Source organism: Diadema antillarum, unplaced genomic scaffold, assembly GCF_040938485.1.
Source record: "Diadema antillarum isolate AM-2024a unplaced genomic scaffold, OU_Dant_1.0 seq00000687_RagTag, whole genome shotgun sequence".
Taxonomy (NCBI): Eukaryota; Metazoa; Echinodermata; class Echinoidea; order Diadematoida; family Diadematidae; genus Diadema; species Diadema antillarum.
This window is the reverse complement of record NW_027271592.1, coordinates 184,147-211,079: the sequence shown is the minus strand read 5'-3', so window position 1 is coordinate 211,079 and position 26,933 is coordinate 184,147. Positions and strand designations below refer to the sequence as shown.

The 26,933-nt window shown below is 36.9% G+C and overlaps 1 protein-coding gene across 1 annotated transcript in view; it reads right to left on the bottom strand.

Moving 5' to 3' along the window:
• Positions 1-8,752, bottom strand: part of LOC139737231 (NXPE family member 3-like) — a 28,986-nt gene extending 20,234 nt beyond the window's left edge. Inside the window, exons 1-2 of the mRNA XM_071647906.1 lie at positions 8,744-8,752; positions 6,341-6,769 (exon numbers count right to left, since the gene is read on the bottom strand). Of these exons, the coding sequence (XP_071504007.1) occupies positions 6,341-6,769; positions 8,744-8,752 (438 nt within the window). The remainder of the gene's footprint in view (positions 1-6,340; positions 6,770-8,743) is intronic.
• Positions 8,753-26,933: the final 18,181 nt, after the last annotated feature.

Below are 26,933 nucleotides of genomic sequence, written 5' to 3'. Positions count from 1 at the left end.
AGCTTTTTCGTCTCTTCACTTTTGTGGTATTTTTGTTGAAATTTCTTCAAGTGGCAGTGGATTTTATTTGACTATGTTCATCATGACCAAGAAAACCACTGCAACTATCATGTTGTTGTTGCTTGTGACGGTTTGGACTACATTTTCTGCAACTTTCGCACTGGAAAGTGAAGGCAACTCAAGTAGCCTTGTCTACACCTCTGTCGATCTCCATGCCCTACGCCACTGCACCCCGTCGGTAAAACCAGAAGGGTATGATAACTTCCCTAGCGACGTAAAGCCGCGGAAACGAGGTAAGAGGGGAGGTGTCAAAGTTCGTGCCAGAAGAAGAGGTACTAAACCACCTCTACCAACCGCCATTTTGGGAAATGTGAGATCACTGCCAAATAAGATTGATGAATTGCATACACTGACCCGCTACATGAATGAGTACAGAGATGCTTGTGTGATGGGATTCACCGAAACTTGGTTAAATCAAAACATTTCAGATGATGTGATAGAAATCCCTAATTTTGATGTTGTTAGAGGAGATCGCACATCGAATTCAGGCAAATCAAGAGGAGGTGGAGTGTGTCTTTACATCAATAGGAAATGGTGTAATAACTGGTCCGTGAAAGATGTAACGTGTCTGCCGGATGTGGAATACATAACCGTAGGTTTGCGGCCATTTTACCTTCCTCGTGAGTTTCCGCAAATATTCATCACAGTGTGCTACATTCATCCGACAGCCGACGTAACAACGGCGAGTCGTCACCTTGCCAACCATGTACACGCTATTGAGAACTCCTCACCAGATGCTCCGATCTTCATAATGGGGGACTTCAATCAATGCCGGCTGAATGAGGAATTACCTAACTATGAACAATACATTGACGTATCAACAAGGGGTCATTCAACCTTGGACTTGTGTTACGGGAACATTCACAATGCCTACGTCAGTAAAACCTGTTATCAGCTTGGTAAATCGGATCACAAGAATGTTCACCTCATCCCGAAATATAGGCAGAAGCTAAAACGAAGCAAGCCTGTCATTAAAGAACGCTACGCTTGGACGAATGACAACACAGAGAAGTTGCGCGCGTGTCTCGATTGTACAGATTGGAATCTATTTCTGGACAACGGACTGTCACTAGATGAGCAAGCAGATGTTATATCAGAGTACATAAATTTTTGTGTTGAATTGAATATCCCACGGAGAGCACTGAGAGTGTTTCCCAACAATAAACCCTGGTTCACGATAGAGTTGAAGAATCTTATTAATCAAAAGAAAATCGCAGTGGTTCAAGGCAACGAAATTGCAAAAGAAAAGTTGCAAAAGCAGATTGATAAGAAAATTGTAGAATGCAAAAAAGATCAAAGATTAAGAATTGAAAAGGGTTTCCAAAACAATGATCCAAAGTTAGCCTGGAAAACATTGCAAGATTTGACTGGGTACAGAAACCATAGGAAAACGCCAATACATGACCAAACAAGTGAATTTGTGGAAGGTCTCAATGAGTATTATTGCAGGTTTGATGATGACTTCAGTTATGAGAATGAGAAAGCCGTAGACATGATACAAACCATGTTACATGATTCTCGAGGTGTGTCAAAACTGACTATCGAAGAACATGAAGTGAGGAGATTGTTCGGTAGCTTATCACCACATAAAGCCCCAGGCCCGGACAGAGTGTGTAACAAAGTGTTGAAATGTTATAAGGACCAGCTCTCATACGTTTATACAAAACTATTCCAAAATTCTGTTGACCAGGTGTCGGTGCCAACCCTGTGGAAAACCTCCACAATTGTGCCTATTCCTAAAAGTAGCAAACATGCTGAGTTCATGGATTACAGGCCGATATCCCTTACATGCAGTGTTATGAAATGTCTAGAAAGACTCATGTTAAAACTCCTCATGAACCACGCTGGCAGTCATCTTGATAATCTGCAATTTGCCTACCGCCAAAACAGAGGAGTAGATGATGCCGTTTTAGTTTTTCTTCATGGTATATATCAGCATCTGGACATTAATAAGAATTTTGTGAGAACTCTGTTTGTAGATTTTTCAAGCGCATTTGATACAATCAAACCGCACCTCCTTGCAACTCAACTCGTAGAAATGAATGTACCCCCACAAATTGTGCTGTGGACGCATAACTTTTTGTTAAACAGACCACAGTCCGTCAAGATGGGAGTCACTGAGTCAAGCACGAGAATAAGTAGCACAGGCGCACCACAAGGGTGTGTGTTATCCCCCGCATTGTTTTCTTTGTACATTAGCAAATGTGTAAGCAACAATGAAAACTGTACCATAATCAAATATGCTGATGATACTGCAATCACAGGATTTTTGACAGATGAGAACTCCCATGAGTACGTGTCAGCCGTCAGGGTTTTCTCTGAATGGTGCGACTCACACTTCCTACGTCTAAACACGTCAAAAACCAAGGAAGTGGTGTTCGACTTTCGAAAGAAAAGGGGACAACATACGCCTCTCGTTATAAATGGTAGGGAGATTGAACAAGTGGAGGAATACACATACTTAGGAACAAAACTCACGGGCACCCTTGATTGGTCTGATAATGTCACAACATCGTGTAAAAAGGGAAATCAGAGGCTTTACTTTCTGAGAATGTTAAATAATCTGCATGTTGACCGATCAATCCTGAAATCATTTTACCAGGCCCTCATCCAGAGTGTACTTATTTACAATTTGATCTGTTACTATGGAAACACAACACAAAAGAACCAGAATCGCATTGATCGCATAAGACGGGTGGCACAAAGGGTAATAGGCAGGGAACTGCCTGCAATGAAAGACATTTTTGAACAAAGGCTTTTGTCAAAAATCAAAAAGATCGTTGGGGACAAAACGCACCCTCTCAATGTGCACTATGTGTACAATCGCTCCGGAATCAGACTGCGCGTGCCTCGCACCAATCGTGCACGTTCTCGCCAGTCATTCGTGCCAAATTCCATACACACGTTTAATCGCCATGCCATCAGGGAATTCCGTTCATGAATGAATATTCCAGGTTTGTTCGTTTGTTTTTCGTTCGTGGATTGAATAACTCTCATAGTATTTAAGTAATTAATTTTTAAAATTGGTATTTATGATGATTCATAGGTGTAGTCATGTAAGACACTCTTTGTGTTTGTATTTGCCAAAGCGTTGCCATGGTAACCGCATTTTGTGGAGTGAACAACTTCCACAGTTTTGAAGCAATTGAAATTAAGTTTGGTAGGCATTATGGTTTTGAGGTATAGATATGGACCACATCATTTTTGCCGGGTGTTTGTCGGATAAAGCATTGCCATGGTAATCATAATTTCATCATAATTTTGTGGATTGAATAATTTTTATAGTATTTCAGTAATTATTGAAATTGGTATTTATGATGATTTATAGGTGTAGTTATGTTAGATTTTTTCTCAGTTTTGAAGTAATTGAAATTATATTTGGTAGGTATTATGGTTTTGAGGCATATGTGAAAAAAAAAATTGATGAGAAGTGAAAGATTTGTTGAAAGTTGAATTTTTGATAATAAGTATAATAATTATAGAATTTATTTAAATGAATGAATTGAATGAGATATATGTAATATGTACTATGAATATAATGGTTATTATTTTATTTTTCTGCAACAAGTAATGCAAAACATTTATGGTTTATCTTATTAGTAATCTGTGACGTACGTGTTCAATGAACAATTGTTATCTGTTTGTATCTCTTGTGTGTAACGCTGGTGGAAGGCGCATTTCCACTTTCGCATTGTGGACAATAAAGCAATCAATTCAATTCAATTCAATTCATTTTAATGGACAGTGTGTGGTCAGTTTGTGTCATCAATAATTTCATATGATTATATACCTTTTGTTTGACCCCCACAAAACGTGGCATCACAATGTATGGAAAACACCAGAGGGAAAAAGAAAAGTCATGACATATTTTGAACACGAAATCATAAGCCATTGTGACATGACAACGTGTGAGGCAGAGAATTGGAAGCAAAAGTTACTCAAATTCCGTCATTTGCTGGGAAAAGCATGAAACTTTCTTCAATTAAACTACACGTTCATGGATAAAAATATCAGGTCCGATGGAGCTCGAGATTCTGCCCTAAGTTTGTCAGATTTCTTTTTCCTCAAAGAGAAAAACTAGAATTGTTGGGCTTTTTCCTGTTTTTTTTTTCTTCTCAGTTTTCAAATGAATGAACATCCTTTTGCAGCTACAGATTTAGGGTGCGTAATGTGTTCTGAAGTAATGTCTACCGAAAGATAACATTATATGAGGCCCATTTTAAACGTGTCATACATAATTGACGTCACTTAAATAATTGTTTTCCATAAAATATATATCATATTACTAGAGTTGATAGTTGATAGCGTGTACAGTGAATCCCAAATCTGTGTGCCGTTTCAAATTGCAGATTATGAGATAAATACTTCTCTGCTATCAAAACGAAATTGGGTTTTACTTTAAAGGACATGCATGGGTGATCCCAGAAATTCAATTGGCATCATCCTATCAAATGCATTGATTAAGTGCAATCTACAAACCTTCAGGACTGACATGCATCTTTAATTTTTTTTTAATGACGAAAATCAATTTTCGGTATATATCTCTTTAAAAGTTTCTGAAGTTACCGCAGGTAAATTTTTAGAGATCAGTACCAAAGGTCTTATTTGATGTGATGGTAAACCTCTGCTGCCTTTGACTACCTCGATAAAACAACATAGGCATTTCGAGGGAGCAAAATGTTAATGGACAATACTGTCTCGGAGGAATACAGTGGCTGCGAAGAAAAGGAATAATTCAATGAAGACGAAACATGCATATTGTCCCTGAGAGATGGCCAAATGATATTAAAGAGATATATGTTATTATATATATCATTATATATATTTATATGATATTGACTGGCCTCGAGGGAGATACCAGAAATATTCTTTCAGTGCGGGCAATATTTGTCTGGTATCTCCCTCAAGGCCAGTCAATATCATAATTATTACCTATCCCCTAGGTAAATTAGGAAAATATGTGAATACGGCTATACACTATGATATAGAACAAGCCACATTTGACTACTTGTAGATCATCACCAACATGTCGAATAATTGAAAAATTGTTCATCAATGTATATCATTCAACTCCAACTTCAAAGATACATATGTAGTTGTAACAGGCGAACTTCAAACATCTGAACGCTTTTACACTTTATTTTTGCTTCTGTTTCAATTTGGAGAGTTGCAATAAGTGATAGTCACTGTGCAGTTATTGAGCACAAATGGACTAGTCATTGTTTGACGCGTAGTGCTGCTGGAAGTGGTCGACCTCATGAGTTGATTTATCGGCGTTCTTCTGCGGTGCGTGTAATCGACACGCAGCGACCTCCTTGAATGTGTTCTCTTCGTGGTCGATCGGAATGTTTACATGTAAAGCAGGGAGGTGGGAAGAGAGATTCCACTCCTTCTCTTCCCACCTCCCTGTGTAAAGTGAATGGCGAAACCCGGAAGAAGCAAAATACCAATGAATATTGACTGCTGACCTTTTGACCCTGCAAAATACCAACTGCAATTGCCTCGCAAAACTACCTCATATAGGTAATAATGTAAAATAATATATATAAATCTGGGACACATAATTCTGTGCCGGAGCAGTTGCTCATGATAACAATGGTCAATACGGTTCCTCTGGCTTGGTGCCACTGAACGAATATTTTGATTTTTGATTTGATTTATTGATTCCTGTTTTATCATTTTACATGAACGTACATGTACATGTATATATACATACATTGTTGGAGCCATACATATACATAAACATCAGTTGTTAACAAAATATTTTTTTTTCTTCATTGCCTTTACACAATGTACAGCAGAAACGTATCAGCAATACAACCGTACAATGAATAATACAGTAGGGCTTGATTTGCGTGCAGCCCTCGTGCATAATACACATAGACAAAATAGAAGGGAGGGATGACTTGCCTAGAGATATATAGGATAGTAGAAAGGGGAAAGGGAAAGGAGAGGTCTGTCTGCTTTCACTAAAGGCTTACACAAAGTTAGTTCACCTGAAACCCTGACCAGTAAGGCATGACAAAATATTTCTCACCGAGGTACAGGTGAACAGTTACAGTTCATGGTTGGTTACATGATTACGTATAATAGATGAAATGCGGCGATATTTCTACGAACATGCATGTAATGAACATGTCTGAACATAATGCTTTGAAAAATTTCGATTTAACACTCCCGAGTTTGAAGCCCTTTTTCATCAAAGTTAAAAAGACATAAAAGCAGAGTGACCGGACGTAGTTTATAAGGCAATGAGTATATCCCTTTTCTGAATGATTACCTTATTTGTCACGTGGTCAATATCGCAACCGGTGACCTCGAGGACTTCCCCTTTCTTGAATTTAGCCAGATATCGAGCTCGTGAGGGAAATTCAGCCTGCATTCTGTCCATTATGAACGCGGCATGTCCACCTAGGACCAGCATTACGTAGACGTCTACCCTCCCCGGCCACCGCAGCGTGAAGTCGGCGTGGTATGTCCCGTTGCCGAGATCCACGATCTCGCCGTCCGTTCGCGAAGATGCCTTGACTTCTTTGGAGACGATCTTGGCGCGAAAGAAGTCGCCCCCTACCTGCCGTGATCGCCCCTTTTCATCCCTGGCCGTGATGACGACTCGAATTCTGTCGCCAACCACGAAGGATTTATTCCTCAGAATAATCTCATACGAGGAAGTAGTAGTATTTGTCACACGAGCAACGCCTTTGTTGACCTACAATATAAATGACAGAAACATCATATTCTACTTTTTTCTCCACAAAAAAAAGAAAGGGACTACTACTCTCTATCACCGCCACTACAAAAAAAAAAAAATACTTAAAGCAGGTTGATTTTGTCGGTTTGTTTCTAGGTTTACATAATGGTGTCCTTCTTTGACAATTTTATATGCTTTGCAGATTCAACATTTTCTGCCGTGTTACTGTTTTATCATAATCAAATATTGGTAGCTCATTGTTGTTCGTTACATTCATGAATGATTTATCTAGTGTCAAGTGCATCTCTATGCAGATGGCACACTAACATATTACTCTGATAAAGATGAAAATGTTTTTGAATCAGTTTTGAACACTAAATTACAAGCTTTAGATAAATGGATGCCTCAAAACGAGTTATTTTTCAATTATCAAGACCGTAAGTAGTATGCTCTTTGCCACACGACATCATGTTATCAAAATATGACGCTCTTAACCTTCAATTAAGTGATATCAGAATAAAAAAAGTAAAAATACAATTTATTTTGGAATCGACATAGATAATGAATTGACATGGGATGCTCACATGGAAAATATGTGTCAGAAAATGAGTGGGCTTATCGGGTTTCTCGGACAATTACACGTTTTATATGTATCGATTTTTTTTTTATTACGATTTATAAAACTGTCATCCTCCCTCATTTTGATTACGGTGATGTTGTATGGCAGTCAGCTTCCGAAAGTTGTGTTGTTTCCTTGCAAACCTCAAAAAATAGAGGTGGCAGAATTAGAAGTTTAGTCCATTTCCTCATGTTTCCAATCAACATTTTCACCAAAAAAAATGATGTGGAAATCTTTTGAATGCTGCTATAGAAAACATTTATGGACTATGGTATGCAAAATATTGAATAATCTTACTCCAAATTATTTGACTGGAAACATCACGTTCAAAACATCCGATTATACACCACGTTCTAATCAAAACTTGAATCTGCCTATTTAAGACCAAAAACAAATAGCTGTAAAAGAGCATTTTGTTTTTACAGGGCTGTTTTATGTTATTATAAATTACCTCTCAAAATACGAAATGTTATGACTTTAAGATCCTTTAGAATATTACTTAATTATCATTTTGAACGAATATACCCATGAATAAATTGTCTTGCCATTCACTGTGAATATGATTGCATTCAACCCATGAATATATCTTTGGAATATTGTCTATTTTAATTCGTTTTTTATTTGTTGTTTTTGTTTCTGTTCATGTTTCTCCTTCTGCTTTCTGTTTTCTGCTAAAGTAGGAGTGTGTATTTTTGTTATTGTTAAAATGAACTTATCGAAGGACCCCAAGGAAGAACAGTGGTATTCTAATAATGTCACTGAAATTGGACCATCCTGATATTTTGACTATTTTTGCATGATTGTGTTTTATATGATTCGGAAATAATAAATAAAAACAAACAAGGTTTACGTAAATGTGGATTTTCATAAGAGAAGATAAAAACCCCCGTTTTTATCTTCTCCAATACCACCAGAATGTTTCGGTTCCCCACAACCGGCTGCCAATTGACTGCCGGCATGAAACCAGGCCAAATGTGAACTGTGCATCTCACATCGTACGTATTTATAGATTTTGTTCTTCCCTTCCTGTACACTTATTTCTGGTTAAGAACTTATGATGTGCTCTGTTCTTCTTTTTTTGTGCCTATGTTCCGCTTATTTACACCTACACTCCTTGATTTAATTACCATTATGATACCATTAATCGCCGTTATTGTTTATATTGTTGCCTGTCTTGACATATAAAAGAAGATTTACAAGTGTGTTTGTGCGTACATATTCGTATCTATTATGTACATGTGTGTGCGCAGATGTTTAGTCATACGCATTTGTAAGTGCTTTATGTATGCTTGTTTGTGATTGTATGTACATGTTATATTATGTATATGATTGAAGCATATTATACACTCCCATTAGTGTATTTATTTCTCTACCTCTATCATTGTCGTTATTATTTTCACTATTTTCACCTTGATCATCATTATTTTTTGTATATGATAACCATGTTTTGTATTTTGTCCGATTTGTCCTCAGTCTTGATAAAGGGCAGAGCCAGAAAGCTCGAAGTATAAAATCAAATTGTGAGGATTCAAAAGCAACGTCTACCGCCTCTTCCTTACTCTCGTTTATATATATATATATATATATATATATATAGGAGTTTCATGCCACCTTCATTTAGGGGCAATCATCAGGCAATGATTAAATACATCCCAGAAATGCATTTGGATTCCGGGGAGCTTTGACGGAGCTGAAGTCTGTGAGCTTGTGGGCCTATACATCCTCAACAGTCTGTCCAATGAGTACGGCCGAGGGAATATTGGCCTCTACAGAGATGATGGTTTGGCAGTCTTCAAAAATATCTCCGGCAGTGAGGCTGACCGCATTAGGAAGAGCATGACGGCAACGTTTCAGAAACTCGGCCTGAAAATCACCATCAGCTGCAATCTTAAGATCGTGAACTTCCTCGACATCACCCTCAACTTGAATAACGGCAAGTACTACCCATACCGTAAGCCCAACGACAACCCGATATACATCCATAGGCAATCTAACCATCCGCCATCGATAATCAAGGGCCTTCCAGCTTCTATTGGCAGACGCATTTCAGACATCTCCTGTGACGAGGAGACCTTCAAGAAAGCCACGCCGATGTACGACAACGCCCTGAAAGCCAGTGGGTACACCTCCGAAAGCTTGGCATACACCAAAGATCGACCCAAACCTAAAAAGAGAAACAGAAAGCGCAATATCATCTGGTTCAACCCCCCGTACAGTATGAACGTGAGAACAAACATCGGCCACACATTCCTGATGCTGGTGGATAAGCACTTCCCCAAAACATCGAAGCTTCACCGGATATTCAGCAGAAACACACTAGAAGTAAGTTACAGTTGTATGCCGAATGTCGGCAGCATCATCAAAAATCACAACTCGCAAACCATGAAAGATGTCAAGAAATCTAACAGGAAAACGTGCAACTGCCGGAACAAGGACCTCTGTCCACTCCAAGGGAATTGCCTTGCAACCACTCTCATCTACAACGCGGAGGTCATAACCCCAGACGAAAGAATGACCTACATCGGCGTCACTGAGCCCCCCTTCAAGCTCAGGTACAACAACCACCTCCAATCCTTCCGGCACGAAAGGTACAAGAACAGCACGGAGCTTTCCAAATTCATCTGGAACCTGAACCAGAACAGCACACCGTATACCATCGAATGGTCCATCGCCAGCCATGCCTTCCCGTACACCAGCGAGTCAAAGAGGTGCGACCTATGTCTCACCGAGAAGCTTCTTATCATGAACGCAAGTAAGCAAACGCTACTCAACAAGAGACCAGAACTTGTGTCGAAGTGCCGCCATGAAAATAAATTCTACATCTGTAATTTCAAGTCTTAGATTGAAATCGCCGTGTCCTCCTGTTTACTGAAGGATTCCGCAATAATCCATCTTTCAGTATTCTGCATCTAATTGTGAACTATCTTCATTGCAATTTATTTGTTTAATAACTCTTAACAATTTTGTTTAATAATTCATTGCATATTTGGTTAATTTGATGCATGTATACACCTGGGCTTTCTTTACATCAATGCACATTTCCAGATGCTATTACTCATACGTAATAATGAAAGTGATTCAGTACGCACTGGTCTCTATTGTTACTTTGTTACTTTGTTATTGTGTCACGCGCTATAAAGCGCGTCAAGTCTATCCGATGCATTGAACAATTGTAATTATTATTATTGCGTAATAATGAATGTGATTCAGTATGCGCTGGTAACTACGGTCATAGCGCACAAGCTTATGGTGTCGATGCATTGTCCAACGGTTTAATCATTGCCCGATATACGTAATAATGGATATGATTAAGTGCGCACTGGTCCCTATGGTCCAGGCGCGTATAGTTTGTTTTGTTTTGTTTTTGTTTTGGTATCACGCGCTAAAAATGCGTTAATTCAATCCAAATGCATTTCTGGGATGTATTTAATCATTGCCTGATGATTGCCCCTAAATGAAGGTGGCATGAAACTCCGAGTAGCAATAAAATACGGATGAACCTGATGTCAACCGAGTGAACTTGTTGCAATACTTCTATATATATATATATATATATATATATATATATGTTTATATATATATATATATATATATATATATATATACATATATATACATATATATATATATATACATATATATATATATATTCTGCCTGCAGCTTGTGAACGAATAATATGATCTCATACTCCTACTGGTCGACAAGACTGGTGGAAAACAGGTCACCAGATTATATCGAGGACAGATCTGTTGCGATATTATGATTTCCCTTCAAGGTGCAACCATTGCCCACATTTTACATGATTTTTTTTTTCAGTTGGTCCCTCAATCAATGTCAATTTTTGGTACATTTCAAATTGTTCGATTTGATAATTTAGTATAAAGTTTCGCTATATTATTGTATACCGTTCATCTCACAATCTATCGTCTTCATTTATGTGTAAAGAAGAAAAAGAATGAAGTGTATGTTATGTTTTGTCGAAAGAGGAAAACAAAATTTAAATTAACACCTAAATGGAATTGAACTGAACTGATTTTTAGTGTAATTGATGTACATGTATATAGGGACAGTGACATTTCTGCATTTAGTTTCGCTTTTCGACATGTCTTTTGAGATATTATATATTGGCCTATTGTAAAGAGGTGTAGTGTCATAGCGATACTTTGCAGTGATGGATTTCACTTTTCTGAGCTGATTCCGAGTTATTGCATCGGAAAGTTTCCAGCAGTGTATAAACAACTGATAGGCCCTAAATCATGAGTTTAGAACGACAAAATCAATGAACGAGCCTTTAAGCTGTCCCACCGAACTTATTGATGAGCGAGTTCTGGGAATGTTATTGTAATGTTGTTGTTTTTTCCAAAATGCATATATGTATCGTGTACGAAGATGTAAAAAGATTTTGATTTTTTTTTCCCAATGCTGAAACAGACATCTCTTGGCTTTATCCGTGTACAGGAGATAATTTTTTATGTGTGGTGAGTGTATGTTAGTGCAAATCTACAAGAGAGGCCCACAAGCCACTCCCATGCAAAGTCAACACAAACTGCCACTTTAAGCCCCAGTCACATAATGCTCTGCGTCCGGCGTTACGTCCAAAAAAGTCATTTTTTCCGCGGACCCCCGCGGATCCTTTGCCGTCACCAGAAATTTGTACAAAACATGCGGGCAAAAAATGCGGGCGATACGGACAGATACGACCAGATGCGAATACTTGCGTCCACTTGCGGATATTCTTACGAATTGGCACATAATAGTTCTGAACACTTGCGGAGAGTTGAGGATATTTTCGGATAGTTACGGATAGTTACAGATTGTTACAGATAATAATCATGGACAATTTGGTTTTCTCTTACGATTCCTGCTATTAAGTCAGTGTATTATGACAGCAAGGTTATCACATTTTATTTTATTTATTTATTTATTTTATTTATTCATTCTCCACTCATGGGATGGATTCCCTGGTCAGCTAAAAGCTGGTTTTCACAGGGGTCCAACCAAAATACAAAACATGCCATCAGTACAAACAACAAATCAATCAATCATATACAACTAAAATTACATAACAAGCCAGAATGGCATGAGCTATACAATTTAACTAAGGGGAAAAAACCCCCTACATACTAAGAAATTAGAAACAATATGATATACTCAACATCAAAAATCGGGGAATGGGGGTGGGGATGGGTGAGAAAAATCGTTCTCGTACAATCTCAAATAATCTACTAATTGCGGTGACTCATTATCCTGCAAAAATGGGTATGTCGGGGCTGTGATTTACGTAACGTTTGAATGCTTCAATTGATACAATTGTTGAAGAGGGATAATTAAGCTCATTCCAAAGTTTGGCCCCTCGATAAGATAGGGACCGTTTACCATAATTGGTCTTCGGTTGAATGAGTTTCAATTTGGATGGGCCGGACCTTGTGCTATAAGCAGTCTGTCGAAAACAAAGCATTTGATTTAAATAGGGAGGGTATAATTCATGTAATGAACGGTACATTGTACATGCTAGTTGTTTAGCCCATCTTACATGTAGCCGATCTAATTTCAATGTATCATATAAATTATCAGAAGGATGCATATAATCAACATTCATAACAATACGAAGTGATCTATTTTGCAGTATTTGTAATTGCGAAAGGTAAGATTTGGAGGAATTTGCCCAAACCGGACTACAATAATCATTTCGGACTGTCTTACATTGTATACTGGGGAAAACTGAAATTGTATTACGTACAAGTTGTGAAAAAAAAATCGTAATCCTTTAATTTGCTTTACAATAATAAAAGATTTATGAAATTTTGAACTGAAGTTTGAATTTTTTTGTGCAACTCAAATATGAATAAACGTCATAAATGTAAAGAATATATTGTGACCGTGCATCACAAAACGAACAAAAAGTCGCACACACTGATTTTGTTTGAGGATTGAAAATAGGTGAAATGGGTCAACCGAGCCGATCTTGACCTGGCTACCCTGGGTAAATAAGGCTTTATCATTATTATTATTATTATTATTATTATTATCATTATTATTACTATTACTTTTATTATTATTATTGTTATTGTTATTATTATCATTAGTATTATTATCATTATTATTATCATTATTATCATCATCATTATTATTATTGTTATCTCTAGCTTCACAAGATATCTCTTGGAGATTAATATCACGTCAAGTTCCATCCTGGAACCTTAGACTTTTTGGAGCGTTTGCACTCGATCTGGCACACCAACATCGTCCAAATGCCGTCGCAGCTGCTTTGGCGTTGTTCCGAGTGCTCAACGACTATAGGGATCACCTTCGTTCTCATATTCCACAGGCGGCGAAGCTCTCTGGCAAGGTCTTGGTACTTCTCTATCTTTTCCTTCTCCTTCTCGGCTACTCTGCTGTCTCCCGGTACCGCGACATCGACGATTGTGCACATCTGTCGAGCCCTTTCTACGACGATGATATCCGGACGCCTGTGCTGGATGACATTGTCAGTTTGAACATCGAAATCTCACAGGATTTTAACTTGATCATTTTCAGAAACTTTCTGTGGTTTGTGCATATACCATTTGCTCTCACATGGTATTTCATGTTTTCTGCAAAGCTCCCAGTGAAGGACGTGTGCCAGTTTGTCATGTCGTCTTTTGTACTCCTTTTGCGCCAATTTACTACAGCCACATACGATATGTTGCACTGTCTCGTCTCTTTCTCGGCATATCCTGCATGTGGCATCCACATCTCTCTTCTGTATCTTGGCTTTCAGAGCATTTGTTGACAGTGCTTGCTCTTGGGCAGCGATGATCAGTCCTTCTGTCTCCTTCTTCAGTTCTCCTTTCTTCAGCCATAACCATGTGTCATTACTGCTGATGTTCTCCGTCTCTCTGCAAAACTGCCCGTGCAGCTGCTTTTCTCTCCACTTTGCAGATCTTTCTGTTCGTTTCTGGCTTTTGAAAGTAAGTGGATCAATGGCGTTTACATTATTTCCACTTTCAACCAGAACGGCTCGAAGGAGTTTTTCCTCACTGCTGTTTATGTAATTGTTGAGGCTGATTTGCTCCATTTCAACGCAATCTGACGCACTCACGAGCCCTCGGCCTCCTTCTTTCCTTGGCAGGTACAACCTGTCGACATCAGCACTCATTTGGTGGGTTTTGTAGATCGAGAGCATCTTTCTTGTCTTCCGATCCATACCAGCCAGTTCCGCCTTCGTCCATTCGACCACTCCTCCTGTGTATCTCAAAACTGCTACCGCCCAGGTGTTTAGAGCTGTGATCACGTGTCCGCCATTTAAGTGTGATTTTAGTACACTTTTTACACGTGAGAAGTACTCCTTCGTCACAGACACTTTGATAGCATTGTTCGAGACATCATCAGATTCCAACACTCCGAGGTATTTGTAATTCTCTCCTTCCTCCAAACTCTGTAGTATTCTTCCATCAGGGAGTGGTATTCCTGCACTCTTCACTCGTCTCCCTCTCTTCATAACCAGGGTAGCGCACTTGTTGATGCCGAAGTCCATGCCGATGTCTTTGCTGACCAGACGAACCGTTTGAACTAGCTTGTCGCACTGCTTCTCGTCTTTACAAAAGAGCTTAAGGTCGTCCATGAACAGCAGATGATTGAGGGAGCCATGATTTCCTCCGAGGTCATAACCGGCCGATACATTTCGCAGAACGCTTGTAAGTGGAATGAGTGATATAACGAAGAGGAGAGGTGACAGTGAGTCCCCTTGGAATATTCCTCGTTGTATTCTCACCTGACCAAGATCTTTGCCATTCGATGTGAGGGTTGTGCACCATGCCTTCATAGAATTTGTCAGTAAAGCTCGGATGTTATCTGCAAGTCCGAACATTTGCAAGCATTCATCGATCCACGAATGAGGCACCATATCATAAGCCTTCTTATAATCGATCCATTATTATTATCATTATCATTATTATTATTATTATTATCATTATTATTATTATTAGTATTAGTATTATTATTATTATCATCAATTTCAGTTTAATCTGATAATCCCCTCATTGTTGTTACTCCGGTGGTTTCCATCCTGTTTTTTGTCCCATTCATCGCACAACCAGCACGGCTTGATAAAGATTAAGCGCTTGAATAGACACTGTACTTCAGAGCCTCTTTTCTCAGTTTACACTTTTTCTGAGTGTGTGCATTCTTTCCACTATTTAGATAGGTTAGGAGAGTCCATTTGATTTGAGTAATACATCATTTTAAAGCTTAAAGTCTGCTCTTTCAGAATATGCTCTCAACTAAAATTTCATGTGTGGCGACTTTTTGTGTGTTTTGTGGTGCAGGGTCACATATAACATCACTATACCACAAATAAAATACAATATAGATCGAAAAGTTAAACATTAGAGTGAGAAAATATTACTTGCAGTCATGGAATAGACAAACTGTGGTTACGCTGTCGTTGTTCAGCGATATTCATGACTTACTGGGTTATGTTAAGGAGATATTTATAATAAAGCAATGCTTATCAATTTTACAGAAAAAAAGACATCAAAACTTTCAAACACCCCTCCCACACCCAAATACAATATCAAGTCATCTCTTGAAGTAATGTATTTTCTGTTTGAATTTCTTGTATGCATGTCATTTTGTAATGCGCAGTAAAGTATATTATTATAGTAGCTGCGCAATATAAATGTCCTTTATTATTATTATTATCACCAAAAAAAATGTAATACACATTCGATGGAGCGTAAAGTGCATGGGTAAGACTACAGAGAAATACTAAATTCGTTCTCATTTTATATAGTTGCCCCTGTCCCACACCTTCCCCGGCCAGAAAAGTGAATAAAATGCTATCACCCCATCCCCTACCCAAAATATTGCTTTTTTTCGAAAAATATACATTCGAAGAGTACAAGAAAGAAAGTTCAGCACCAAGAGTCAACCGATGTCATGAGTATACATGGTATATGGGTGCCACTTAAAATGACCAGTATGTGGGAGAAATTTCATAATTTGACCATGTAGTTCTGCCTCTCCACCGCTCCGACTGTGTTGTAGTATTCCTTCAGGTAAAGGCGCTGCAGCTTGGCAACAGGAGTAGTGTGCCTTCCCACGAGTCTCTGTGTTCCCATGCGAGTGGAAAACGGAAAACGTCGAAGGACGTAATTGTCCGCAACATCCGTAGCTGTTCGTAAATATCCGTAAGCGGAGGAAACTGTTGTGATACGTTAACTTGCGGTTAATTTCGGATACTTACGGTGGACGTCAGCGAACGCAAACGGACGGAAGGTAAATTTTTTTGCGGATGGTCGGCGTCCAAGCCACGGGTAGCTACGTTCAGTTACGGATAGTTACGATTGGTTACGGTTACTTGCGTAAGTTTGCGTCCGTGGCGTCCCTCTGCGAAATTTTGAACATTTCAAAATTTCGCAGGTTCGGCGACGTCATTTTGCGTTTCTTTACGGATGAGTTACGGACAGTTACGTCTACATACGTCCCTGCGGATGCCTGCGTCCACGCTGCGTCCCCCTGCGTCCAATCATTCGTATCTATCCGCGGCGGACGTAATCCATCGTAAAGCACTGTGTGACTGGGGCATTACGTGGGCAATTTTCCTACCGATTTGCGTACTATTCGCACGTTGAAGGGTATATGCTTAATCATGTGTAGCTATGAACCATAAATTTGCATATAAGACTTGTGTAGCGCCGTATACGCCGTATTCAGTGATACATTTGATATAAATCATTCTGTCAAAGTTTGTGTTTCCACAAGAGTTTGAAAAAAAAAATTGATATGCTTTGAGTAATGGTACGCAGGCAAGCAAATTCTTTATATGAAACATCCCCGCTTCTCTGGAAGCTACAGCGTACATTTGGGTAATCAGACAGCTTTCGGGTTTAGGCCAACCAGAATGGGATGGACATGTGTATGCGAGAAAACAAAATGTCACAATTTTGTGGACATAAATAATTCTGATGATATTGATAACAGTGTTTTATGATAACTCATCCAGCTACGGACAATTACGGAAATATGGCCAGAGGTTTTAAGTAAATAATGCCATACAGTTGGTATGCAATTGTACTTATACATACATAACAATCTCTTAAAAGATAATACAGTTATTTTAGTGTTAAAAATGGGACATGTTAAGACTTTTCATTCGTTATCACCATGTTTAAATGTCTTTACAATACTTTCCTCCAATCCCTCTAGTTTGCTTATTAGCTGTCCTTAGAGTAGTCATTACTTATGGAACCATTTCGCAAATGGAAAAGAAAGAGAAAGAAATTATGAATGGTTGTGATGTCCTCATACTGCGAAAAAAAAAACCAACAGCTCTTGAGAAAAATTACCGTACAATCAATGTCAGCATAAAGAATAGAGAAACTAACCTTTGAAAACTGCCGTTCCGTGAGTTTTGGCAAGAGCGACGAAAACGCAACTGATGAATCAATATCAACCAGGTAGAAACATGTTGACATCAATATATACGCACCCACAAGGAAGAATATTTTGCCATGTATCCTTTCGGTCATTATTTATACCTTTGTCTGACAGATAGGATCCTTAAAGCAAGAAAGGGAGAAGCTCAAGGAAAGTACATCCAAAGTGATATCGGAGAAGCAAATTGCTGTCAGTATATTGAAAGCCTGCACCAGTCTGGGAATATTGTCACAACGACATCGAACAATCATATACAGACAGCCACATTTATGGTACATGGTGAGTGATCCGCACTGCACCAGCGCCTCTCTCGCGCTCAGAATTTCGTCCACAATGTGCGACAATGCACATTGTATCTAGCAACTATAATTCGACATAATATACCACACAATGAGAGGCTCAGAATAAAATTAATGACTCCGAGGGAACATGAATAGCACTATGTTCTGAGGGAAGCATGAGTCCGGAAGAAAATAATGTTACTCATGTCCGTGCAACATTTCGCAAGAAAATAAGCATGCTTTACCTCATGGGAGATTATAACATCGATCTTTCGTCGCCTATAAGTCAACACATAAGCTCTCTGTTTTCGTTACATCCACATATCAATGAATAAACTAGAATTACCTTCACGTCTGAAACTATGACTGATAGCATTTTTTCAAATGTCACAGATCAAACGGTATATTGTATAGCGACATGTCTGATCACCGTCCTATTTTTACCAGAGAAAAATGTAATTTAACGTACGCGTAAAAATGCCCAATAAGATATAAAATATGCGTAAGAAAGAATCTGATTATGATATTGAATGTTCAAATTTGACTTAACTCAAGAACAATGATTTGATATTTATCAAGCGAATGATGTAAATGAGGCATATGTTCTATTATATTTTTGCTTCATTATGAAAAAAAAAATCCTATAATCCGACAGAAACCCCTAAAAATGATGTAAAAATCTCCGGAGTACCAAGTGAATTATGATTTTTATTGGTATTAGCAATCAACTTTAAGATTTTTTGTGCCATCTAATGAAAATCATGCAAAATATTAAAAAGTATGGAAATGAGTTAACCACATTGATACGTGTATCCCCTAAGACGTATTATTCTTTAAAAAGAAATAGGTTAAAAAAAAGAAAAGGATACTGATTTTCTTTAGCATATTGCTAAAGATCTCATTGGATCCAAAGTTAAAATAATTTTCCGAAATCATTTGGTATAAAGGTAAGGATTTAAGTTACCCTGAGCAAATTTCAAACATTTTCAATTCATATTTTGCTGATATAGGTCATAATTTAGCATAAAAAAATGATGCATTGCGAGGAGATTGTAAAAATTATCTGGATAAACCTTTACAGAAATCATTATATCTACGACTTAATAATCACCAAGAAATTTTGAATACTGTTAATTCTTTAAAACCGAATACATCTACAGGATCTGACGGAATACTAAAGTTTTCGTTTGTTTGTTTGTTTGTTTGTTTGTTTGTTTGTTTTTTGGTTGAGGGAAATACATCAAATAATAACTCTTCATTGGTATTTTTAATCTGTCTAAATACCTCTGGTGTTTGCCTAGATTCTTCAAACATTGCTAGAGTTATACCGATATTCAAAAAAGATCACCCTTCGTTAGCACCAAATTATCGCCCATATCAATTTTGCCTTCTCTATCAAAATTTTAGAAAAGATATCTTACGTAAAACTTTCTGACTTTGTTAAACAATACAACATACTGAATCCTATCCAATTTGGATTTAGAAAGTTTTATTCAACAAACTTTGCCATTATACATTACACGGCAAAGTCATAAATGCGTTATCAAATAAGGAACACTGTGTTAGAGTAGAGTTTTTCAAGACCTTAGCAAGACGTTTGATACGATCGACCAATCCATTTTGATTCATAAACTAGAAAATTATGGAGTGTGTGGCACATCTTTGCCATGGTTCAAAGATTACCTAACAAAATATAGAAAGCAATATTTCTTTTCAATCTATAGACTCACAAACATTTGAAAATGAAATGCGGAATTCCGAAGGGCTCAATGGGCCCTCTTTTGTTTATTTTGTATAGCAACAACATTGTTCGTCTTTTCCACAATTGACTTTGATCTTTTCGCGGATGACACTAATATATTATCTTCACATAAAGATGTCGACGTTGTTATTACAACGATCAATTCCGATTTAGCAAAAGTTCAGTTACCATGATTACGGTTCGAATGTTATAAGTTATCATTAAAGATAACCAAAACTTTTATGTATTTTCAAAATTCTCATGCTTCACCTGTAAATCACAATGCTATGATAAATGGTATCTCTTCTTAGGAAATTTTCAGTCAAATTTCTAGGAGTGACTATAAACGCCAATATGATCATGTTAATGTATCAAATTCAATATCTACAAATATATTATTATTATACAAATTGATGGATCTGATACCCGTAAAGTCTCTTTTTATCTTATACAATGCTTTAATTCTTCCGCATCTGAATTATTGCAACATAGTTTGGGGGAACTGCTGCAAAACCAAGATCGAAGCACTCTCGTTGTTACAACAGAAAGCAATTAGAATATTCAATAATTATGCTCACAGTCCATTTTTTAAAGTCATACCACAAGAAAACACTCGAAGTTACAGACATCCACACATTCCAAACATTCATTTTTATGTTTAATTATGTCACACACTTACTTTTATCTTTATTTGAAACATTCTTCGCTTATAATGGTAATAATTATATACTCTTACCCCACACGACGATCATCTGACTTCCGTCTTTCCAAGATCCTTATTAGAACACAATAATGCACATGGTCCTGACATGTGGGACTCATTACCCGTCACACTTAAATCACGAATAGCCCTTTATTCTTTTAAGGCAACTAAAAAAAAAAAAAAAAAACCCAGATATTGTCTAGATATTGAATTGATAATAATATGTCTGTACGATGACGTAATAATTTTATTTTGAATATTTCATTTGCATTATGGATTCCATGCAATTATTCTTGAATTTCGTTTGATGATTTTTAGTTTTAATGATTTTTGTTAAACCAGATTTGGTAAAAACTTTTTTTTTTATTTAATATATATTTTTTTAAAGTTTTATAATCAAGTATTATTGTGAGGTCCATGCACATCCACGCACAGCACGCTGCACCTTGCTCGATTCCATGCACAATATTTTCCACTCCTTTTTCGTTTAACTTTTTTCACTACCACTTTCTCAGGCCACTGTCATTTCAAGCATACGCTTACGATAAAATGTGGTCTGATGCATTTTCTCTTCCTAAATATTCGTTTTATTTGACGTCAATTAATAATCATCATTAATAAACTAAATTTGCACTGATATTACACTGTATATCTTGTTATCCGTAACGTTGAAAACATCATCTATAATGTCACTTCGTATTGAAATGATAAAAATGTAGAAATAAAACTAACCGAACAAACAAATACTCCACTTGTAGATAGCATTGCTAAAGTAACATGTAGAGTAGACTATTAGAGAACCACAATGTGTGCAATTTTTTATTTTTTTGGGGGTGATATCTTATTACCCTCTCTCTCTGGAAATGTTCACATCAACTATACAGCATTTACAAATATTATTTATAAAACTCATTGTAAGACACACTGATAGTTTGATTAAAATGTAAATTGCAATATCTACATAATTGTTAAGAAAAAAATGAGTACTTTTTCATAACTGGTCAAAGAACATCGTTTCACATACATGATTAATCTCAAAGAAGAGAGAGAGGGGAAAATCGTTCTTCCGCGTCCTCTACCCCCTCCCCTCACCATAAATAGGAACATAACATACACCAACATATCTTCATTTACACACCCTCATTCACTCACGAAAGAGAATGTTCATCGTGTATCGCAGCCTTTCTACATAGTATTATTTTTTCCACCTCACGGTAGATGCACCCAACCACCTCACCATTGTTATGAATACATAGTGGTCTGTTTATAAGGTTGAGATATACTAATAATGTGACATCACTTTGTACACGCTGTTCATAAAACACCGGTGTTCGATATGGCATGCACAAAATACCATGAATGGCGTCACGTTATGCCATACACCTGTATGGTTCCCTATTTTCGCTTTTAACATCATAGTCAGTGATAATGGTCACATGACGCTATGTAGGCCAATCACTAAACATTAATGCGGAATGTATAGGATTATTGTATATTGCCATTATTGTTACGACAAACCAAAACTATCAGTACATTTTCACAAACAGTTAACACACATAAACACACACAAACACACACACGCACACACCTACACACACTTGACGAACGATACTAGTTTACTTGTATTTTCTCTTCTTGTATTTTGCTCTTCTGGCTGTACTATACTCAAGGCCCGTTAGGAAAGCTAAGCGGTACCATATAACTATCAAAGATGATTACCTCACCGAAATATAGTTCCAAAGAAACATGGAACTACCTAAAGTAATGTACATTTTAGCGAATCATTTTAATACCTACATTTCCAAGTATTTCCATACAGTGTTAGATTCAGATTCACTCGGTTACTATGGTTAATTGTCTTTGTACCTGTTACATTACTGTTTAAAAAAAATGTAGAAATTGAATCAAACAATTTTTTTTCACCGTCAATATCTTTAGCAGTTATTAAGACGCTGCAATCATTATATGCGTCAAACTGGACAAATGTAGGAAAAAATCATATCTACAGCATTTGAAATAACTGTTGACTTGGCGTGAATATTTTCCTTATCAAACTGTGTCACTGTCATACTCCACAGATCAACTCGACACACCCTCGGGAAATCCGCAAACATCTCGCTCAAGATTCTGTCCAGTTGGTAAATGTACCACTCGTTGTCGGATAGAATACTTGGAAGTGATTTAAACGACCTCGTGTTGGCGCTTCTGAGAACGAGAAGAAGCCGAGGATTTCTTTCTAAAAGCCTTTTCACAGCAGCCCGCACTTTGCGTAGTCTCTCTCTAAAGAGGTCTAGGGAGATCACGCTAAAATGATGGTGTAAACCTAACACCAACACGTCTGGCACGACTTCTAACTCGTCTAAAACTTCCACCGCATTCCAGTTACTACACTTACTTGGGCCTCCAGAGGTTCCCCGTGTTGGGAGACCGTGAAATTTGAAATACAAATTGAATTTGACGTCCGGCCGCGTTCCATGATAGCGACATCGATGAGAGGAAAGCTCTTGGTGCTTCAAAAAAGCTGCCATATATTTATATATCTGATGTGACGTGGAATCGCCCACTATCAGAATGGTTTTATTCTTAACGCAGTCACTAGCGGTTGTAATATTGAACCTGCGATTTCGGCACTGGTTGGAGAACCAGGAGTTGCGGTAGAAATATCCGGAAGAAACCGACTCGTATTTCTGGATCCCAGCAGGTTCACATGGAGGGAGACTGCTCCAAGGTCGTTGCCATGGAAACCTTCCATGATCCGTATTGAGTGCTGAGGAAGAAAATAAGCAACTGCAATTTGATATGGTAGATCCGACAGCTAGCCTCTGATCTTGATTTTTATAACCTCATTGTAGATAATTGCTCCTTTATTTAAGAGATCACAAAACAAAAATGCCAAGCTTAATTTAATTTAAGTACTAATGTTTCGTTCACAACGCAATTCGAAGAATACAAATAGAATTACAATGCATATTTCTTCACATCTGATTATATACACATCCGTGTAAAAAAAAAGAGAAAAAGAAGTGTTGGCAACAATATGTGAATAAATCTATGGAGGTAGAATATCGTAACCCCGTATGCTTTAATAGTACCACAGGTAAAATGCCAAAGGTGTGAATAGGTAAACCAGAGGTAACAATGTCATTATAGAGTTAACAACTACCAGAGGTAAAAATCACAGAAAATCAAAATATGGTTACATATCACTCGAAGCAAGGAGCTTCAATTGAAGCTCCTTGCTCGAAGTGATGTATTTACTTGTTACTACAATATTAGTACACATTTTCATTACCTCTTTGACACATATGTAGTTGTTAAAGTTTCAAATAGGTTATACTTCCAATCACAATCTGCATAACCATCATGAACAACATTATTGCACCACAACGGCATCCATATGAAGGTCAATATTATCCGCACGTGTCCAAACATAAAAGGGAAACAAGTCCAATTTACGATACCAGAGTCTCATCGCAAAACGTGGTATAAGCGCTATTTCTAACACTTTATAGAAAGTCCATTATCAGGAAATGCACAAATAAACTTGTTCTATACGATAACTCCCTTGTTGCGTAACAAGGAATATTCGGTGATGAGAAAAGTCCCGTATTTTTCTTACTCTTTTCTTTATTTTTCGCAGGTTTAATCACAGGTATCTCAAATGGGATGAAATAATGGACTGAACTTGCTCGGAGATTAAATTCTTCAAAATATTATGGTATACCAGTAATATGTGCGTATTGATTTTATACGGGAGAGAAAATAAGAATTTTCTGTCAACTCAAACTTCAAATGACATAGGGAGCAAGGGCACAAAGATGATTAAATCAACAGAACGTCTTTATTTCATTCATTCAGTTTATTAATTTAAGAATTCATTCCTAAATTCAAGAACCACTATTATCGTATACAATTTTCCTAATTTGAGAAATCAATTCAAAAGCGTACCATTTTTTCAATATTGCTTCTTTTCTCATTCCATTTGAATTTGGATTTGACAAAAAAAAAAGATCTTCATTTTCCTCCATTATTTTTAGCCTTTATTGATATTTGGGCTTCAACTTTATTATACATAGAGATCATAGGTATATTTTGCAACTGACTTCATGTGTTACATTTGTTTTTTGTTCTTATTGTTACGTGGAAGAGCATTTACGCATGAATGAAAACTTGCTAATTTTTGCATTTTCTACTTTTGTGCCTTTGAAGAGCCAAACAAAGTTGTTCCACCAAGCGTGAATTTTCCTTTTTATTGACTTAGTAAGTTTATAGCCAATTAAATCACCTTTCATTTTTTCTTCTTTCTCTCTTAGTTCTTTTTTTTTTTTTTTTTTTTTTGCTGAGTGTACATATTAGATACTAAAGCTTTTGGTGGTCATGTGTTATACAGCTGGTGACATTGCATTATCATTTTATTAACATATCACTGGATGGGGCGATTAACCCTGGTAGAATATTATTATTCGACAAAAAATAGATAAATCTTGAACTCATTTCAACGAACACATAAAGACACCAATCATTTGCTGACTAATGAAATACAGTTTGGGTTTCAAATGAGGCATGTATACTAGCCAGTGTACTTTGTCTGGTAAATTGAAACTGTTTCATATTCTGATCGTTAGGGTATTTATATATGGATTTAATTTGATGCTATAAGTCATTTTCCGCACGCCCACGAACTACATATGCGTTGTTCCTCCTAATTATTGTATATATATATATATATAGTGTTATATAATTTATCTCGTCTATATGAATCTTTTGCAAATGTTTTAACAATGTTTCGATTTTCGTTGAATGGAAATAAATTTGATAGGGTTAAGCATAAGAAGCCTGCTACAGTGCTACTTTTTTTTTTGAAAGGAGAAGTATATATCCATATCATTCATATAAACGTAAATATTTTATTGAATAATTAACTAAAGATCAAAGTTATAATAACTCATGGAAAACTTTATTATCAGTATTACCCAAGAAATGTTCTTCCTCTCAGCCTCCACCCAGTCAGTGTCAAAGCATGACAAACGAATTTAATCACCATTTTGCCAATATTGCAACCAGTTTGATTTCTGAATCAGCTGATACTGTAGTAGAACCTGTAGACAGAATCTGTACAGATGCTGCCACATGCGAGCCATGTGTGCAATAACCATTAACGTTTTCTACTGTAAGTGAAAGTGAAGTTTTAAAGGAAATAGAGCAATTAGAAAATAAGAAGTCAGTCGGATTAGATGGAATATCAGTAAAGATCCTGAAAATGTCAAAGGATGCAATTGTTCGACCAATAACTTTTTTGATTAATAAATCTATAACCCAAGGAAAAGTTCCAAATAAATGGAAGATAGCAAAAATAATTCCTCTACATAAAAAGGGTGATAGATTGATTCCAAATAATTACAGACCAATTTCTATTTTATCGTGTTTATCAAAAATTCTTGAAAAGATTATACAAAAACAATTACTTCAACATTTAAGTAGAAATGATACACTTATAATGGAACAATCCGGATTTCGGCCAAAACATTCAACCTCCAAGGCACTAAAGTAACCGATGAATGGTTGAAGTCTTTGGATAACGGATTACACACTGATGCAGTTTTTGTAGATTTGCAAAAAGCTTTTGATATGATCAACCCTAAATGCCTGCGGCATAAACTTTTCACAATAGGTATTAACGGCCCCACCCTTAAATGGTTTGAAAATTATTTATCTGACCAGAAAAATAGTAACTAGTATAGGAAATTGTACCTCTGAAGAACTGGATATTAAGCTCGGTGTGCCATAGGGATCGATATTGGGTCCATTGTTGTTTATCATATTATTTATCAACGACTTACCTTCCATATTTGATTCATGTAATGTGCATTTATATGCGGATGACACCGTTATTTATTTTTCTCATAAAGACCCACAAACAGTACAAACAATATTGAATAAGGAATTATGTGTATTAGATAGTTGGATGTGTAAGAACAAATTGAAAATTAATTATGACAAAACTGTATGTTAATTGGTAATAGATATATGTTGAAAAGATATAACAGTTTGGATTTGAGCATAAAAGGATATGAAATTAATCAGGTTAAAAGTTTGAAATACCTAGGATTGTACATTGATGACGAACTCAGATGGGACGTTCATGTAAATTATCCGTGTGTGAAAAAGTAGGCCGTATGATTTCTTTTCTTCGTCGTTTGACATATTTCATAAACAGAAATTCTTTGAAATTGATATATCGCGATATTATTCTTCCTTGGATTATGCAAATGCTATTTGGGAGTCCTCTTGTGAAAAACATATGAATCAACTGCAAAAACTGCAAAATAGAGCAGGAAGAATTATTCTGAAGATTAATCCTAAATTACATTTTTCTGTTAGGTCAATACATGATATATTACAGTGGGAAACGTTAAAA